This window comes from Microtus ochrogaster, unplaced genomic scaffold, assembly GCF_000317375.1.
Source record: "Microtus ochrogaster isolate Prairie Vole_2 unplaced genomic scaffold, MicOch1.0 UNK110, whole genome shotgun sequence".
NCBI classification, from domain to species: domain Eukaryota; kingdom Metazoa; phylum Chordata; class Mammalia; order Rodentia; family Cricetidae; genus Microtus; species Microtus ochrogaster.
Window position 1 is genome coordinate 215,208 of NW_004949208.1, and position 18,613 is coordinate 233,820.

The 18,613-nt window shown below is 49.7% G+C and overlaps 2 protein-coding genes across 6 annotated transcripts in view; both read left to right on the forward strand.

Moving 5' to 3' along the window:
- The window catches only part of Mknk1 (MAP kinase interacting serine/threonine kinase 1), a 39,999-nt gene extending 30,584 nt beyond the window's left edge, over nucleotides 1-9,415 (forward strand). For 3 of the 5 annotated variants that reach the window (XM_026778185.1, XM_005371481.3, XM_026778184.1), the window contains 6 exons: nucleotides 322-377; nucleotides 3,338-3,433; nucleotides 4,883-5,077; nucleotides 5,578-5,742; nucleotides 6,760-6,803; nucleotides 8,141-9,415. In XM_026778185.1, the coding sequence (XP_026633986.1) occupies nucleotides 322-377; nucleotides 3,338-3,433; nucleotides 4,883-5,077; nucleotides 5,578-5,742; nucleotides 6,760-6,803; nucleotides 8,141-8,375 (791 nt within the window). In that variant the 3' untranslated portion in view covers nucleotides 8,376-9,415. The remainder of the gene's footprint in view (nucleotides 1-321; nucleotides 378-3,337; nucleotides 3,434-4,882; nucleotides 5,078-5,577; nucleotides 5,743-6,759; nucleotides 6,804-8,140) is intronic. The other 2 variants (XM_026778186.1, XM_026778187.1) reach the window with 2 other exon arrangements.
- Nucleotides 9,416-14,432: 5,017 nt separating this feature from the next.
- Kncn (kinocilin) lies at nucleotides 14,433-17,353 on the forward strand. The gene is made up of 4 exons (XM_005371505.2): nucleotides 14,433-14,583; nucleotides 15,521-15,589; nucleotides 16,405-16,479; nucleotides 17,274-17,353. The coding sequence occupies exons 1-4, from the start codon at nucleotides 14,433-14,435 to the stop codon at nucleotides 17,351-17,353; spliced, it is 375 nt and encodes a 124-aa protein (XP_005371562.1).
- The last annotated feature ends 1,260 nt before the right edge of the window (nucleotides 17,354-18,613 follow it).

Here is an 18,613-nt window from a genome sequence, read left to right on the forward strand (position 1 = left end):
GTCTGCTGTGCTCCGTGTCAGGTGGCACAGTAAGAACTCGTGGTCTTCTCTGCAGTGGGAAAGTAGGCTGGCTGGGATTCATTTAGCGCTTCTTATCCCTGCCAGACTTCTAAAGCTGCCACTTCAGAAGAACTCGCAGAATCCTGCACTTTCTGTCTGTGTCTCTGGGTACTGCCTCCTCCTGCAGCTCGTTGATTTTTTAATGTACCATAATTGGAAATTAATCTGCGAACAACAGCATTTGGAAAAAATTAATTGTGTGTGGAATGTTTGATAATTATGTGCATGTGTTAACCCCTTCTTTGCTGTTTGTCATTCCAGGCATTGCTCACCGTGATCTGAAGCCAGAAAATATACTGTGTGAATCTCCAGAAAAGGTACTGAGGACCTGGTTTGGGATATTACTGTCCATGTTGCTCAGAAATGCCTCTCGGCCTCAATGCAGGGTTGAGAATGTTGTACCTAATATGTAATGTTCCCACATTCCAGCAAGATGTAGCAGCTTATACCCGCAATCCCAGCACTCAGAAGGCTGAAACAGGAGAGTCACCATGAGTTCAAAGCCAGCTCAGCTACTAAATGAGACTTTATCTGAAATGACCCCCCCCCAAAAAAAATCTCAAGTAGTCTTTTTGATCTTACCATCTGTATAATTGGCTTCAGGCTGTGAGCTCATGGAGTATATGAGCCTTGCACAACATTAATATTTCCTCTCTCAGTGCTTCAGAGTAGTTGTGTGAGTCAGGGACAACTGAAAAGCGTCCTTTTATATGGCTGTGTCTATACTCATAAATGCTAATTATGATGTGGTATTATGCTTGTTGGTGTCCACTATTAGAACTAATAATTAGGAACTCTTCTTGATAAGAGTTTGTTTCTATTTATGTCTCCAGAGGTGGTCATTAATAGTAAAACATCAATGCTTATGATGAACAGTGCACCCTATATAAACATTACCTTAGCCCATCTACTAGTAAAACATCAATGCTTATGATGAACAGTGTACCCTATATAAACATTACCTTAGCCCATCTACTAGTAAATGAAAGTGTTTGCATTTCCGTAAGAGTATATGAATTTAACAAATTCTGTGTTAGAAGAGGTTGGTAGACCAGTAGTCCATATTCACAGCTTCATGTGTATGCATGCATGTACTTCTGCAGGAACAGTTTGAGTGCTAAAGCTTAGCTCATGGCTAAGAGGTGGCTGGAAGGGAATGTGTGACTCAGTCCATAACACACTTCTTTGCTGGGATGCTAATGTATTAGTGCAAGTAAAATTTTGTGACTTCTGCTGGTTGTGGTAATGCATGCCTTTAATCCCAGCACTCTGGACAGAGGCAAGCAGATCTCCATGAGTTCAAAGCCAGCCTGATCTACATAAGTGAGTTCCAGGACAGCCACAGCTACATAAAATCTGTCTTTAAAAAAAAATTTTTTTTGACTGTGACTTCCTGTCAGTGGTTCTGGCAAACACTGTTTGGGGAAACCGCTCTTTTGTTTCACAACCACCCTGACTCAAAATAATCACATAGAAACTATATTATTTGTAATACTGTTTGGCCAATAGCTTAAGCATATTTTTAGCTAGTTCTTATATCCTAAACTATCCCACCTCCATTAATCTGTGTATCGCCACATGGCTGTGGCTTACCGGATAAAGTTCCATCTGGCATCTGGTGTCTGTCTCCAGCAGGGCTACATGGCTTCTCTCTGGCTCCGCCTGTCTTCCCTATATATCTCTTTCAGCCTGACTATATTCTGTTAAGCCATTGGCTGAAAGCAGCTTCTTTACTAACCAATGGCAATAAAGCATAGTCACAGCATACATCACCTCCCACATCAATACACCTTCATAATGTCATCACTATTATGATCATTAATAATAGTTAACATCTCAAATATTCATATTGTGCAAGGCATCTGTGCTTACTTAGTGTTTATAAAACACCTTAAGATGGTCGTCCATGGCAAATGGAAAAGCCTGGACAAACACTAAGGTAACCTGACCCTAGAGCTGCACGGGTGCGCAGAACTTCCCATTACTGCCTCTGACCACAAGGTGTTTTCAGCCCCTTTGTTTCATTTGTTCTCTGTGGTACATGTTTATTGCCCCTTTTATGGTTGAAAAAAACTAAATTTTAAGAGAGGCTAAATGTCAGAAGGCATTATTAAGAAATGGAAAGGATAACAAATAATGGGAGAAAATATTTGAAAGTAATTTACTTGATAAAGGTTTAACTCCAAAATATATAAAGGCCTCCTAAAACTCGACAATGGAGTAGCAACTCAATTCTGAAATGTCAAAGAGCTTGAGGAAGTGGACTTTACTCTGAGATTTGCAGGTAACTAGCAAGCACATAGAAAAGTGTTCTGCATCCTTAGTTGCTAGTGAAGTACAGATCAAAGCAACAGACGCCAATCTATACCTACTAGGACGGCCATATTCTTATAATAGACAGTGATTGGTGGTGAGAATGTGGGCAAGTTGAAATCTTCATATATTGCTGGTGCTTTGAAATGTGGCGAATGGTTTGGCAGGCCATCCAAAGGCTAAGCCTAGAAACACCGTGTCGGAATGAAGTTCTGATACCTGTTATAACATACGTCAATCTTGAAAATGCTTATGCCAGGACTGGAGATACGGCAGTGGGAGAGTATTAACCTAGCTTCTATTCCCGGCACTGCCCAAACAACAACAGTGAAAACATTATGCAAAGTGAAAGGAGTCCAGACACAAATATGTATGTTCTGGTTATGTGAAATATCTAAAACGGGCCAATTCATCAAGGCAGAAGTAGGCTAGAGTTGCCTGAGCAGGGGGTCAAAATGGCCAGGAATTGCTAGAGTTTAGTCCCCACTTGGAAGGATGGAAGAATTTTGGAAACTGATGGTAGTAACGGTGTTTATAATTGATGCCACTAGGCTGTAATTTAAGAATTGCTAGAACAGGGAAGTGTAATACACACCTTTAATTCCAGCACTCAGGAAAAAGAGGCAGGTGGATCTCTGTGAGGTCAGCCAGGCTATGTAGAGAGACCCTGTCATGAAGAAAGGGGAGGTAGGAAAGGAGGAAGGAAGGAGGCTAGATGAAAAAAAGAGAGAGGAGTAAGAGAATCACAGTGAGCTCACAGCCATCTTAACCCCATTTAGTTCAGCCCCCTCTCCCTTAGGAACTAAGAATGTAAGGGAAAGGAGCCTCGCTAACCCGAGGACAGCAAATATAGCCTGGCAGAAAGAGCAGGTGCTGTTGACAGCCAAGCCTCTGGTAGTTGTGCTGCTGTCCCCATGACCTCCAGCTTCTTATGACAGCCCCTGGATTCTGTCTTCCTCTGCAGGTGTCTCCGGTGAAAATTTGTGACTTTGATTTGGGCAGTGGGGTGAAACTGAACAACTCCTGTACACCCATAACTACACCAGAGCTGACCACTCCAGTACGTATACCTAGTCCCCTGTGCCCCTGCTACTGTATGTGTGGAGGAGCAGCCGACTCTGTGACACTCTGAGTAGGCTAGGGAAGGAAATCGAGGTGGTCTGCTCAGGCTTAAGTGGCCGTTTGGCTCTCAGACCCTCCCACCCAGTTGCTAATGAGACTGCCATTGGAACTTTCGCTTGGGGTGGGTCCCCTCTGCCAAAGGAGAGCCATTGTCTCCGCAAATAGACTGCATCCTATCTCTTGCCCCAAGTGAAAACACACACTGCACAGCCTGCCCTACTGCATAGGAGCTGTGGAGAGCCTGTAAGCCCCTTTTCCCTGCTGAACTCTGTGCACCCCCCTTGCAGTAGAGGGTAGAAACAATCATCCCATCCAGGAAAGTACACAACTCACTCTGTGGGGAAACTGAGGTCCCAGGCCATCTGCACAGAAGATCTCTTGTCCTGTTGTTTTTCCCCCTTCGCATTTCAAATGGTAGCGTTGGGAGCTGCTTCTCCGGAAGACATCTCTCCCACATCCTTAATATGCTGTAATCAGGATGATTCTTTTGAGATTTGCATGCTTCATCAGTGAATTTTCCTAATAGCCTTCTTTAAAAAAAAAAAAAAAGACTTGCCTTTAAATATGCTTATATTGTGTCTCATTCTAAGCAGTGTTATTAGGAATGTTTCCATGTTGGCATCAAACATATAGCACTCCCTTGTTCTGGAATTCATTAACTCTAATTGCCAGTAACAGAAAATATTATCTGTTCCTGAGAGCACTTACCATCTTCTAATCAAATTAGTTAGGAGTGGTGGGGTAGAGGGGTAGGGAGGAGTAGGTGAGCCTGAAATAATGAGGGGGAAGCAAAATGCATGCGTTTAATTTGTCTCTGCAGTCTTCTGCTCAAGGCCTGGGATGATCCTAGCCTGAGACTGCCACAGCCATGCCTCTGTCCATCCTTACCTTCCTAAAGGGCAGGGAGAGTGGACATTTCATTAGAGACCTTCAAGATTTGATGGCCTCTGAATTTTGAACCCTGAAGTTTCATTCCTCTAAGCTAGTGAAAAGATGGACAAGAGTCGCTTGAAAAAAACTCCCTGCAGGACAGAGGCAAATCTCCACAGATCCCCTCCAGTGCCATCCATATATTTAAGTGTATGCAGGGTCTGCTTTATAGAGAGAGGAGGTAGGCAGGCCCTCCTGGAGCGCCTTACCTGGGGCCACTGGAGAAAGACCCAAGAGCACAAGACAGTAACTTGGAGTTGGCCATGTGAGCTGTGGGATGAGGTTTCTATTTGTGTCCTTGGGATACTGGTGAGTCCTGCAGCTTTCCCAAGGACTTCTGTCTGTGGCTCCATCTCTGTCCTCTTGCTTAAATTATGTTCTGCATTTTGCCGTCTGCTCACCCATGAACTTACCCTCTCTCTTTGCCATCTCCTCTTCCCATGCCCTTACCCTACAGTGTGGCTCTGCAGAATATATGGCACCTGAGGTGGTGGAGGTCTTTAGGGACGAGGCCACTTTCTATGACAAGCGCTGTGACCTGTGGAGCCTGGGTGTGGTTCTCTACATCATGCTGAGTGGCTACCCCCCCTTTGTAGGTCATTGTGGGGCTGACTGTGGCTGGGACCGGGGAGAGGTATGCAGGGTGTGCCAGGTAAGTGCTGCCTGGGCCTCACTGGGCATGGGGGGGGTCAGCATGATGGTGGGGTGCCAGACAGGCTTAGGGTAGGATTGTCCCATCTCGGAGGGGCTTTGGTGCCCTCTTCTGGTAGGGAAGCCAGAGGTAAAATAGAGTGCTAACATTCTGGGGGAGGGTTGTTGAGAATGGCAGACCTGAACAAACTCTAGTATGTCTGGCTTAGGGGAAGACACAAGAACTGTAGGTAGGACAAGCACAGACCAAGACACCTGGGTATGAAACTACCGCATATACATAGCGGTGGCTTCCCATGTAGCGTAGCTATTTTGGCCTTCCAAGGTAGTGGGTGTTACTTGGGGTTCTAGGGGAAATTTAGGAAGGAGTCTCTGTCTGTGGCATTCTAAAACCATAAGCAATACTTTTAGCAGAGTTGGAGCCAGGTGACCAAGATCAGCGGCAGCATATTCTGCCCATCCCTGGCCAATGTGACCTCAGAAGGAATTCTCTGTGCCTAGAACAAGCTGTTTGAGAGCATCCAGGAAGGCAAATATGAGTTTCCTGACAAGGACTGGGCTCATATCTCCAGTGAGGCCAAAGACCTCATCTCTAAACTCCTGGTTCGAGATGCGAAGCAAAGACTCAGCGCTGCCCAAGTTCTGCAGCACCCGTGGGTACAAGGGGTGAGTGACCACAGGATGGGTAGCATGAGATCTCTGCTGGCCTATCGGAGGTGTCACAAGGAAGCTGTCACCCCAGACAGTGTGGCTTTCCCAGGCTGGGGATAGGTGAGACAGAAGCTTCAGCCACTGTATGGTAGAAGGAGCTGAATCCTGGCTTAGCCCCTTAGTGTGCCAAATATTTGTCTCTAACCTTGGCCACTGACCAAACCCTAAAGTCCTCTGAGGATTTGACACATGGATCCCTCTCTTAGCAGAGGGACCCATCCCAGAGGAAGTCTGGAGTTGCCATTCAGGGTCTGTGGTATAAAATTGTGTTAGCTAAGAGCACCCAGAGGAAAGCTTGTGTGGCTGCACCCAGGGATCATGTGATTCTCCTTGCAGTGAGGGTCAGGGTACAGGGGCCTAAAAGACAAGTGGTGGTGGTTTCCATGAGTTCAGAAACCAAGTTCTCAATAAAACACTAAATCCTTCATGGTTAGTCACAATACCTGATCTTTTCCTCTCCAAGAAATCTGTGTCCTTGATCCACAAGACCCTAACCAGCCTCTATCACCCTGCCACTGGAAGGAGGCAAGCATTCCATCCCAGAGTGACGTCAGGGTGACTCAGTAGCTAATGTCCATCCACGGCTCATCAGAGCCAAGCAGTACAGAGACGGGAAGGCGCAGGCCTGTCTCAGCCTCCAGTGGAGAGAGGAAGACATAGAATAGTTTGGTGGGTGCTGTAGAAAATGCTAGGGGCACAAAGCAGCAAGGGTGGGAGAATGGCAGGGAAAGTGACCTTTGAACTGAGTCTTAGGGGCCTAGTAAGACTTTTAACAGGAAGGAGGGTTGTCTGCAGAGTCAGCTGCAACTTCAGAGTATACCTTCCTTGCTCTCCCTAACCCTGCGGCCAGCATAGCCAAACCCCTGTGCTGGGCCAAGCACCTAGAGTAACCTGCCCCTCTGCTGGCCTGGGTGGGGGCAACTCTTGGAAGGTGGGAGCAGCATCACCCACAATCTGTCCTTCCCATTCTAGCAAGCTCCAGAAAGGGGACTCCCCACGCCGCAAGTCCTCCAGAGGTAAATACTCATCTTACCCGCTGCCCCCCACCTCGGCCTTGACTTGAGAGCTCTCTGACCATTCTCCTCCTTCTCCCCACAATCTCCACATAGATCCCTCTCTCAGATTCATCTCGGTCTCTCCTTGCAAGAAAACTTCTGTTTTCTACCCACTTGAGTGTGGCTGTGAATTACCATTTACACCCCAAAGGTGGTCCTTATCTGTGGATCATTCTCTCGGAGGGTTCTTGCTCCTAGCACTGGCAAAAGGAGAGGGAGGTCAGGGCCACTGTGAAGCAGAGGGACAGGTTGTCACATATACTGTTAGGCACACAGGAATGATAATGTCTTAAATGTTTGCCACATGTCCAATGTGTTACTAGCGGTATTTCATACATAGTCATTTGAAGCTCAAAGACCAGGGTCCATCCTGAAAAATGCAGTGAGAGAAATGTAGTTCCTTAAATCTGAGGGTGTAGTCCAGGGGTAGAACATGAGCTTAGCGAATCAACAAGGCCCTGACTTCAGTCCTCAGCACTAAAAACAGAAAAGAGAAATACAATTTCATCATGTACAAACCTCAGAGATGACCCTGGGTGATAGAGTCATGTGCACGCATCAGCAACTGTAATGCCATGCAGTGGGAGACAGTGCTATAGCCATAGTCTTCACAACAGATTTAAGTTTGCCAGTCCCCATTGCAGCTGTAGATAAATCCCTACCAAGCTCTGCCCATAGAGCTGGAGCTAAGCTAGACAGGAACCCCGTCAGGGACCCAGCCTCATGCAAGCCCACGTTCAGCATCCATGGGGCTCTGGACCACTGCAGCTCCTAGGAACTGCCCAGAAGAGTCTCCCTTAGTTCACCCCAGGCTTCTTCCACCCAGCTGGCATTCCCACCTGACTGACGCTGCTACAGATGCCTCCAAAGTGTCAAACCCCGGGTCCCTCTAAGGTGATTATTTACCAGACCCAAAGTGTCCGGCAGATGCTAGTCCTGGGCTGGGTTCTAGGAGCACAGAGATAAATAACAGAGGCCCTGTACCAGAGCTCCTGTCCTGGGAGAAAGGGAGATAAGTCCAGCATCTTGGCTTGGGAAGAGCTGAGACCACAGTAGAACTTGGAGGTGGGTGCTCTGAAAAGAGGCCATTTGTCCTGACTGTCCTGCCCATAAGGCTCAAAGGCCATTCTCATCTTAGTCAAGCAAGTTTTCAAGCCCAGGCAAAGCTGCTTTGGAGAGAGCAGCTGACCCAGGAAAACATACTGGACTGTAGGGCCCAGCTGTGGGTGGGTGCATCCGCGAGCCTGCCTGATCTCAATCCCGCTGCTCTCTTCCCCATGCCTTTCCTGGCCCTACAGAAACAGCAGCACCATGGACCTGACGCTCTTCGCAGCTGAGGCCATTGCCCTTAACCGCCAGCTGTCTCAGCATGAGGAGAACGAACTGGCTGAGGAACCCGAGGCCCTTGCTGAGGGCCTCTGCTCCATGAAGCTGTCCCCTCCTTCCAAATCTCGCCTGGCACGAAGGCGAGCCCTGGCCCAGGCTGAACGAAGTGGAGATGCAAACCCATGTTCAACACCCATGGGGCTCTGAACCATTGCAGGCACATCTTGTAGGCCTGTCCAGACGATGCCCCTGGAAACCTGTGAGGTCAAAGTATGAAGCAGGCAGAGAGGGATCTAAGCTGCAGCTCCCGGCGAACCTTTTCTGTCCACAAAGGCTCCACGGGTTCCCACCCATCCCCCATTTCCCTTGGGTCCTCAGAGGAAAAGCCTCTTCCAGAGGGGTTGTCTTTGAAAAGGAAAGCACTCGCTCGTCACTTTGCATAATCGCCTGCACCAGCGTCTCTTCGCGGGGCTCCAAGTGCTCCCGGTATGCAGATCCCGGATCCAGCTGGCAGTGGGGGCTGCTGGGGCTGCAGCCTTCAGGGAGCCAAGCTTCCAGGAGCTGACAGAGGCTGCCGACACGCGTGCCTCTTCCGGCACTGTCACCTTCTGGCCGTCCTCCCACCTTCCTCTGTCCTACAGGCGTCCTCTCCCTGGCTGAGCGAAGCCCGTCCCCTCAATTCAGGAAGGGCAGAGAGCCAGATCAGTCTTCCAGTCTGTAGCACAGAGAAGCACATAATCTTTCTTTGCCGTGACCGAAATGTATTCTTCATTTATCATCCTCTTCCACGTTTGGGATTGCTGCTAGAGTCAGTATTATTTCTCTTTTTTAAAAATATGTTTGCTATTTTAACCGTGTTCTTTTAGCAGTCATAGAACTCCAAACTCCTACTGCAAGCGCATGGACTTCCCCAAGCAGGATATCCATGCGTTTTTGGTTTTAACCCCCTCTTCCCACAGTCCCAGCAGATTTGAAGCTGTTACTATGACGAACATTTTAGAGACGGTGTCTTGATCTGCTGATGCCTTCTCCCAGGTCTTTTGTGGCCATGGGCACAAACCCAGAGCAGTTAGACTGCTGCGTCTGAGCTGAAGTGGGGTCACAGCAGCCTTGCTGCCCTACTCTGAGGAATGCTGTACCCATTGTCAGATACGCTGTGGAGTCACATAAAACACACACATTAGTCAACCACAGTCATCAAAATTTTTATAACTTGTGCTTGTTTTAATAAATAATTTAAAATTCCATCTGTGGCAGCCTTGGTGGTCCTTTTTTCAACTATAGACTCGAAGAGGAGGCAGGCTTCCAGGATCGGGGCCGAGCCTAGTGAGGTTACAGGAAAGACTCCCAAATATAATAGCACATTTGATCCACAAGGTGAGATGGGGACCTTTGCTTCTCTGTTTGTAGATGAGGAAATGAAATCCATCAAACACCACTTCTACAATAAACGGCTCTGCTTTTTAAGGGCTGTATGTCAAGAGGTTGTGATGGGTCAGTAGCTATCACACAAGCAGACTTCCAAAGGAGCTGTAATAGATGACCCGGTACCCACCCACGAAAGGCCATATTTCTCCTGCCTTTATTGAGGACCTGCTCTATGCCCAGGACTGCACTTGTCCTACCAGAGGTGATGACAAAGAGAAATGGTACCTCCCAGCCACAGACAGACTAGAGAGAGCTAGGTGGGAAGGACCTTTTTAACTCCCCAAGGAGGTGTCAAGAGGAATGTGAATGGGATCAGAGCTCAGGTCATAGACTGCCAATATCCCATAGTGTGGACATCTGTACATGGTGGTGGCCCTCTCCCTTGGACAGCTATTTAAATGAGACAATGAGCTTCGGTTTTGCTAGCTATTGTACATTTATTAAGTAGTAGGTCCATTCCAAACAGTTTACGGACATTACATTTGCACAGCTGTCCTGTGGGTACATACTATTATTTTATCCCACTGGACATGAAAAACAGGCAAAGTAAAAGTAGATGCCCAGAGCCTTATAGCTAGGGATGGATGGTGGGACTTGAGTTCCTTCCAGAGCGGCTTAGGACCTAAAGCCTTGCTGCTTTGGTCCAGGTCCCAGCTCAGCCACTCATGGCTCTGTTTCCTGGACAAATGACTTAGTCTGTTTCTTAGCTCTAAATGTGGGGCAGTGGTGTTTAGCTCACCAAGCTATAAGAGCTACGGAGTAATAAAGGGTCACGCATTCCAGATCTTGTACATTGTACAAGTATAACCAGGTCATCTTGGTTATACTTGTCCTATCTTCTGGGAAGTAATAAAGCTACGACACCAAGGCTGGAGAGAAGCTGTCCTCTTCTTTGCCCAGGGAGCCCTCTGAGAGCCCCCTGTGTGGTTAAAGATTGATCTGACTTTGAGATGAGTCAGACCTCTGGCTCCTGAGAATCTCATTTTGAGAGGCTGCTCTCCCAGCACTCTGTGCTAGGGTCCCGGGGGGGGGCAGCCGTAGTGCCAAGGAAGAACCTACTTTTAGAAGCTGGAGGTCCTGGGTTCTAGTCCTATCTGTACCATCACTCACTGGGGTACCTTGGATGTCCTGGTTCTGCTAGACAGACAGGTATAGTGAATGCTCTGAGGGAGCTCTGGATAGTGGAGCCTGGTCCAGGCATTGCAGCTTGGGGTGGTAATAGCCAGCCTTCCAGCTCTAGAGGTCACACTGGGCTATAGTCTTCAGGAGCCAGGTTCGAGGAGCTGATGGAGGCTGTTGACGTTCCTGTCTCTGCACTATCAACTTCCTCTGGCAGATACTCCATCTTGGGAGAAGAGAACTGGTTCCAGTCCTAGATATCTCAGATATCGGGCTTCATTTCTCAAATCCAGCTAGAAAACATTGGTCTAGCCCCAGTTCTAGTTTAATTGGACTCCGGGAGCTCTGGTCATAAGATAGTCAAGTCTTTGGGCTTCCATGTGTCCACCTGCTTGAACTCCTGGGTCTCTTCTCCTTCCTAGTCCACTGCCCCTCGCCAGACCCAGCTCCTCTGGCAGCTTACATTGGTTTCGTGCCAACTACTTCAGCAGCTTCAGGTCTGGAAGGACCCTAGGAGCAAGGTCCCCACAAAGCTGACATTCTTGTTTCCATGGTAGCAGTTGCCTTGGAAGCTGCTTCCCTGACTTCAGCTTCTGAACCATCCAAGAAAGCTGCCCGTCCCCCAGGGGACTAGTAGATTAATCACACTCTGTACCAGGGTTCTCACCCTTCATGGAAAATAAATAGTACCAAACCAAGCTGGGGCTTGCTCAACCACTCTCCCTCCACACACTCAACCCACACTTAGACTTGGCACTTCTGAAGCAGAAAGGGTGTAGACTGACACCTTGCATAGTCAGACACCTCTGTAGGCAGACACCCTCCCAGGCATTGCCTCCCTGGGAGATGCTATCATGGGACCTAAATGTGCCATGGCTTAGTTGTGTTCTGAGTTTGTGGCTCCAGGATAATTCCTATCCCATGAGAAGGACTCTGGTACTTGGAAGGGCTAGGAACTCACCGTCTCCCATGGACAGCTCCCTTGAACTCATCTCTAACTCCAAGCAGATCTCTCAGGGATCAGCATGTGTTTTCCTCAGGGACTGTCTAGCATACACTGAAGAAAGACTAGGAGAGCCTCCCTCTCCGTGTGTGTGTGTGTGTGTGTGTGTGTGTGTGTGTGTGTGTGTGTGTGTGCGCATCACATACATGTGCATGTGCACATGTGTTTGCATGCATGGAGGGGCCAGAGATCAACTTCAGGTGTTACTACTCAAGGGCCATCCATCTCAGGGTTTTGTTTTGTGTTTTATTTTGTTTTTGAAACAAAGGTTCTCGTGGACACCTGAGACTTACTAATTCAACTAGATTGGCTGCCCAGTGAACTTCAGGGACCTAACTCTCTGTGCCCTGCACAGCCATGGAATTATAAGTGCGTGTCACCAGCCCAGCTTTTAATGCTTATCCTGGAATCAGACTCAAGTCCTCATGCTTGTACGACAAGCGATTTACTGACGGAGCCATCTCCCCGTTACATCCACATTGCCAAACAAAACACGGAAGTGTAAGATCAGGGTGTTCTTGAATCTGAAATTCACAGGGCAAGGCACCCCTGCCTCAGGCCTGAGGTACCTGTACAGGTGCCTGATGCAAGACAAAGCAAGTGGTGAAGCCCAGTCCCGCCCCCAGGAGGTTTATCTTGCTGACAGTGTGGGAGAGCCACCCTCAGCCTTGGACTTTGAGAGGAGCCAGCACTGGCCCGACTAACCCCTAGTGATGCCAACACTTAAGGGTGAGTGGGAGGCAAGGCATTGTGAACGCTGTTGAGACTCCTGAGGGAACATGTACGCATGGCCATTTATCTTGACAACAACTTCTAAAGCTAGCCCTCAGAGATGCTTCACAAATGACAAGGACATGGGTTATAAATTGATGCCAAATTAGAGGAAAACTCTGGCCTTATCTTGGGAACAGGGAGATGGCAGTGGGATGGCTTGGCTTCAGAGGCGCCATCTTTATGGGGCCTGAGGGCCCATCTATGCTTGTGGTCCTATGGCTGAGGCTCCCAGCTGATGATCCTGAGACCTAGCTCCCCTCCCTTACATTGTACAGCAAGAGAAGACTTGGTAAAAATGGAGTTTACTTGGTGCCCTTCTTCTTTGATGTCTCAAGGTGGGGGTGCGGGGCCAAGCCCAGAGCTCTGACTTCTATCCACAGTCTCTGTGATCATGGCCTTCTGCAAAGTTCACGGTCCGCAGAAGAAGAGGGGGGAGCCCCTCAGGCGGGGTGGCAGGGCAGCTCAGTCATGTTCAGGAAAGGCTGTCTATGTAGGTGTTGTGGGACGAGGAGAGATTGGTTCCCTAGGCAGAAAGAGCCAGGCGTATGCTCAGCAGGGCCACAAAAAAGAAGAGAGGGGACTTGAGGAGGGAGAAGCAGTGGAGGCAGGGGATTCTGAAGCTGGTGGACGCTGCAGGTGGTAAGAGGCTGGCAATGAAAAGGCGGCCTGGGAATTTTGTGCAGGGTGATGTGACCTTGAGAAGTGTCTCCAGGTTAGAGCAGGGAATACCTGATCCGCATAGGTCCACGAATGCAATTAATGATGAGAGTTAGAGCTAGGCTCTAGGAAGGGACAGGGATCAGGATGAGGCTTGATTGGGTCACCACTGCTCAGGCTGCCCGGTGGATCCTCCAAACAGATTGACCAGGTCCACCAGGCTGGGCAGAGGTACTCAGCGCTAAGAGTTCACTACCATGTCTCAGCTTCATGACATTTCTCGCCCAGTTCCTCCGTCCAACCCTACCCAAACTCAGTACTTACTGCCTCTGCTTTCCCAGCCAGGAATCCCCAGGGCTGAGCCTTCCATCCTACTGGCAGCTAAAATGGGGTAGTACCCATGCCTACCTAAGATATACGGGGCTTTTTAAGATCACGGCTTGGACTGAGACCTCCTAGGACCAGAAGCTGACAAGATGGTAAAAGAAGCATGAGAGGGACAGGGAAGAGAGTAGATTTGGAGGGGTACCCCCACTCCCATGGCTCCAGACAGGGCTCTAGGCGCATCACTAGGCCAAGGGGCAGAGGCCAGCAGCCAGCCTTGGGTGTGCAACTCGGGAGTCCCCTCACATCCCTACCCCCTGAACACCATATGAAACCACAAGCCCAATCTTCCTGCTCAGGAACCAACAGTGGAACCTGGGCTGCCTGCCCCTTGGACCTTGGGGACTCAAAGGGAAGCTCACATTACAGGCTCATGAATAACACATCACCTTGCTGCCTGCCCCTCTGAGAAAGCTTATGTTCCCTAGGCCTCCCCACAACCCCGCCTTGCATTTCTTTAAACTTTAATAGGCCCATGCTCCAAGGCAACTGAGCAGGGCCCACAGAGTTGGGACAAACAAAAGTCTTGAGCAGGAGAATGTAGGCCCAGCACCCTCTGGTCCCAGATGGTAGCTTTTAAGAGGTGGACCCCGTGGAGTAGACGCACCTCCCTAGAACCCTGAACAAAGTAGAAATGTGGCCAGGCAACCCCAAGAGTGGCTGCCAGCATCACAGCTGTCACCGAAGGTGGAGTAAGCTGGGATGCTGAGGTCAAGCTAAGGCTGGGGGCCCCCAGGAGAGCTGTGGGATAAGGTTACAGATAAATCCCAGAGTTAGCAGCCCAGAGACTTACAGCACAGAAGTTTCCACCCTGGATGTAGCACTCCAACAAGGAGGCATCCATCCAAGAAGACCAAGACTTCCAGGAGGCCTGGAAGCAGAGCCCTGGGAAGACCTGTATGGACATCCCCATCAGCACCAGAGACTTCCACTGCCTGCAGCTGGCCTGTGTGGCTCTTGGCCTGGTGGCCGGCAGCATCATCATCGGTGTCTCCGTGTCCAAGGCTGCTGCTGCTGTGGGTGGTATCTTTCTGGGCGCCGCTGGGCTTGGTGAGCAGGCACTAGCCTGAGAGGTAGGGGGAGGTGGTTTCCTGGGGAAGCAGGGGTCTGGTGAGGTAAATGAGAGATGGAAGGCGGGGGAGGGGGGGGGCAGGACTGGCTAGTGGGAATTGGTTGGGGAGAAAGTTGTTAAGTACTGCAGTCTCAGCGTGCAGGAAGGAAAGCCGGCCTGGAGCTCCTTTGGGCATGCCGAGACTAGGGGGGATAAACTGGGTGTTCACACCTTCCTGGCTACCTGGTGGGATCTCTTGTTTATTGGAGGATTCATAAGCCTGGTTGGAGTGGGGTGATAGAGGCCTACAAGACAGAACAGCTCAGACAAAAGACGTTCCTCTCCTCCACTGTGTCAGTGCAGTTCTGTCTGTCTGTCTGGCCAGGCCCAGTGATGGAGAATGCCATCTCTCACCCCACCCCACTGTCCCAGTAAAACCTGGAGCTCCAGGCTGGGCCCTCTAGGCATAGCTTCAGACACTGAGTGCCAGAAACGCTTGGTCTGGGAGGACCCCAGCCTGTGGCTTCCTAAACATCAGGTCTGAGTGGGAAGGAGAAGCAATGGAGCCTAGAAGGCCACCATAGAGGTCTTGGGAGAGGAGAGAGCTAGAGAGGAAAGGGGGAGCAGTGATATTTCCAGCTGGCCCAGAAGGAAAGTAACCAACCTGCTCTTCACCTAAGCAGAGTGGAACCAAGAGCCTGCAAACCTGTGGCCTGCATAATCTGCAGACCCTGCCTCAGAGAAGTGCTGAATCCCCAGCAAGGGCTGAGTCTGAGTCCTGGGGAACTACATGCGCGCGCACACACACACACACACACACACACATTTACACACCCACAGTCCTCATCCTTTGTACCTCTGCCCCCCTACATCACCACCCACGCCCAGCATCCTGCACTTCACACTAACCACAGCACTCTCTGTATCCCTCCCCAGGGCTCCTCATCTTCGCCTACCCCTTCCTGAAAGCTCGGTTCAACCTGGACCACATCCTACCTGCGCTAGGTGAGCATTTTTCTCCCCCATAGACACTCTGACAAGTACAGTGCAATACCTTTTGTCTGCAAACCTGTGAGGGATTGTCACTGAACATGCCTATGTGTGAGAGCACTCCTCGCTGCATATCAGTGTGTGTGTGTGTGTGTGTGTGTGTGTGTGTGTGTGTGTGTGTGTGTCTCTGCCAGTCACCATGGTTACAGAGTAGCAGAATCCAGCCAGCTGCCTGAGCAGACACAGCTAAAACATCAGGAAGTCTTTTCACTACCCAAAGTCTCCAAGATCTCCAGATGACAATCTCATCCCCAAACCTCAAGAAGAGCCTCTACCTCCTCTTGAGTCCCATGACCTCCTAATAGTTCCCATCTTCCACAACCTACAACCAGACTCCCAACACCCTCAGACCTTTGTAGCTTCACATAGCCCTAGTTTCCTCCTGTCGCCCCTGGCTGGACGTGCTGGCACAGCATGCCTTTAATCCCAGCACTAGGGAGGCAGAGGCAGGCAGATCTCTGAGTTTAAGGTCAGTCTGATCTACGTCGTGTTCCAGGACAGCCAGGACTACACAGAGAAACCCTATCTCAGTAAACTAATTAGTTTATTATTAATTAATTAATGGAAGCCACTGCCACCCCCTTCAAGGACTCATTTCTTCTGCCCCTTCCCAAACCAGCCAGATAACATGGAAGACCTGGAGGATTCCAGTAGAGCAGAGACAGCCCCCCTGATGGAGATTAGATAGCAAGAAGAACTTCCTTTCTCAAACTGGGCTGAATTTGGGGATGGCCCAGTAAGTGGGAATCTGGGGTGCTCTCATCCTGCAGGAAACCTGAGGATCCATCCTAACTCAGGACCAGATCATGGGGAGGGGAGGTCTAGCAACAGCGGCAATAAGGAAGGTAAGTACCTGACATTGTGGGGTCCAGCTGTTGTCTCTACTCTATGACTGGCAGCTGCATAGGTCCCAGGAGGAGCCTTGAGGGTCATAGGCAGGAAAGGGACCCAGCCCAGGGAAGCAGTGATGTTGGGTCACCTTCCTTCCATGTGTGCAAGCCCTTCTCATTTGTCTTTAGGGTTTTCCGATCCTGCCCAGCATAGACACTGAGACACAGGGCCCCTGCTTTCCCTTCCCCTACCTCATACCCCGGTTACTGTCCACTCTGCTCCCAGTACTGGAGTCTGGCTCTTGGCAATGACAACCAGGCGTCTTCTCCCTTCCTGACTCTGTTCTGTTCCATACTGGGAAACCCCAGGGAGGAGTGTCTCCAAGTCAGCCCAGCCCCATCTGTTGATGTGTCCTCCCCCCAGTGCTTACTCAGCAGAAGGACCCATTCCAGATGTTGACCCAACCACTTTACAAATATAACAGCTGGATTCTCACAACCACACACAGAGAGGAGCTACAGTAAACTTTGTTGTTTGTTTGTTTGTTTGTTTGTTTGTTTTTATGGGGCAACTGAGACGCAGAGAGGTTACATGACACATCCAAGATCACAGCTAGGAGGCAGTAGAACCAGAGCTAAAGTCAAACATCAGCTCCTGAGTCCTGGCCCCTAGAATTCCCCACCTCCCCATCCATCTCAGCTCTGCCCTAGGTCCTGGAGCATTCTGACCCCCACCCTCTTTGGGCTCTCTGACCTGCAACTCAATACGGGTCTGAACTCAGGTGTCTGCATTCTGCTGTCTCCTCCAGGAGCCCGCAGCGGCTTGTCCACTGTGACCAGAACCCTGGAGAAGCTGAAGCCTGGAGGCCGGGGAACTGAGGAGAGCTAAGGCCCTGCCTCCTGTCCCACCGTCCCGTCCCCCAGTACTCCTATCTCAGGGTCCTCCTTCAAACTAGAAGATCCAGAAATGATCCTCGGGGATACTGGACCTTCCTTCTCTTCCAGTGAGGTCCTTCATAGTAGGTCCCCTCACTCCTGGCATCGTTGCAAGACCCCAGTGGCTTCAGTCTCTCCCCACGGCTCATGGCTCTGGACAACAGCTCAGTTTTGTTCCCGTTTTCATCTCTTGTTGGAATTTGGCCCAGGGTCCTGACTACAGCCAAAAATGGTTTTTTATCCTGGCCATAGAAGCTGACCGCAGGAACCTCAGATGGGGCTCCTAGCTGAGACTGTCATGTCAATGTCAGGAGCACAGGTGACCACTGACAAGGTGACTTTCCAGCTAAGCCAAGTGCTGGCACTGTTGCTCTTGTCCTTCTCCACTCGGGGCTTTGACGCACCTGGCTCCAGGCGGCCCCCAGCATCTCCTGTTCTCGCCACTTCTCCCCCTAAAAGGCCATAGAGCTTAGAATCCCATAGTTACATGCCCCCTTACCCTATTCTAGAAGCCTGTGTCTCCCTCTCTTTTGGTACCTCCAGGAAGGCTGGGATTCTTTTTCACAAAAACAAATTGTGTTTGTTTGTTTGAAGACAGAATCTCATGGTTTAGGCTGATCTTATGTGCTCAATCATGCCTAGCTAAAATTAGCAATTCTATTTTTTTATTATTCTGAGTACTGGACCCAGGGTCTTGAACACACTAGGCAAATACTCTACCAATCATCAATATCCCTAGGCCTCAAAAAAACAATTCTCAAGCATACCTAAATATGAGGAATGATGGGGCTTTTCCCCCTAGTCCCTAGCACCAGACAGGGCACACTGTAGGTCCTTAGCAAATGCTAGTGGTTTAAATTAAGTGAAGAAAAAACCCTACCCACTAGGCTCTCCTGGAGAGCTACATTATGGCACATGCACAGTTAGGTCTGAGATAGGGAGGCCCAGGTGCACACACACAGACAGAAGTCTGCTCCACCCTCCACAGCTGCCTCTCCAGGAACAGCAATATTGCTTGATCGCCACAGACACCTGCTCATTGTCCTGTTTGAGGAGAAGACAAGCTGGGAACACTCTTATTCTTGCAGGACCCATACAAATGACTCCTCTCAGAAGCCTGCCCTGACATCGCCCCAATAGTTCCAAGGACACCTGATCACTTGAATGGCATTGGCCTGTGTCTTCATGTTGAGCGTGAGAGCAAGGGGTTAGG

What these genes read in the sequence shown, in the direction of transcription:
- Kncn (XM_005371505.2), top strand. Translation starts at nt 14,433, where the DNA reads ATGGACATCCCCATCAGCACCAGAGACTTCCACTGCCTGCAGCTGGCC. An exon ending in TCTGGGCGCCGCTGGGCTTG is followed by an intron (nt 14,584 to 15,520) that starts GTGAGCAGGCAC and finishes ATCCCTCCCCAG; the next exon opens with GGCTCCTCATCTTCGCCTAC. An exon ending in CAACAGCGGCAATAAGGAAG is followed by an intron (nt 16,480 to 17,273) that starts GTAAGTACCTGA and finishes TGTCTCCTCCAG; the next exon opens with GAGCCCGCAGCGGCTTGTCC.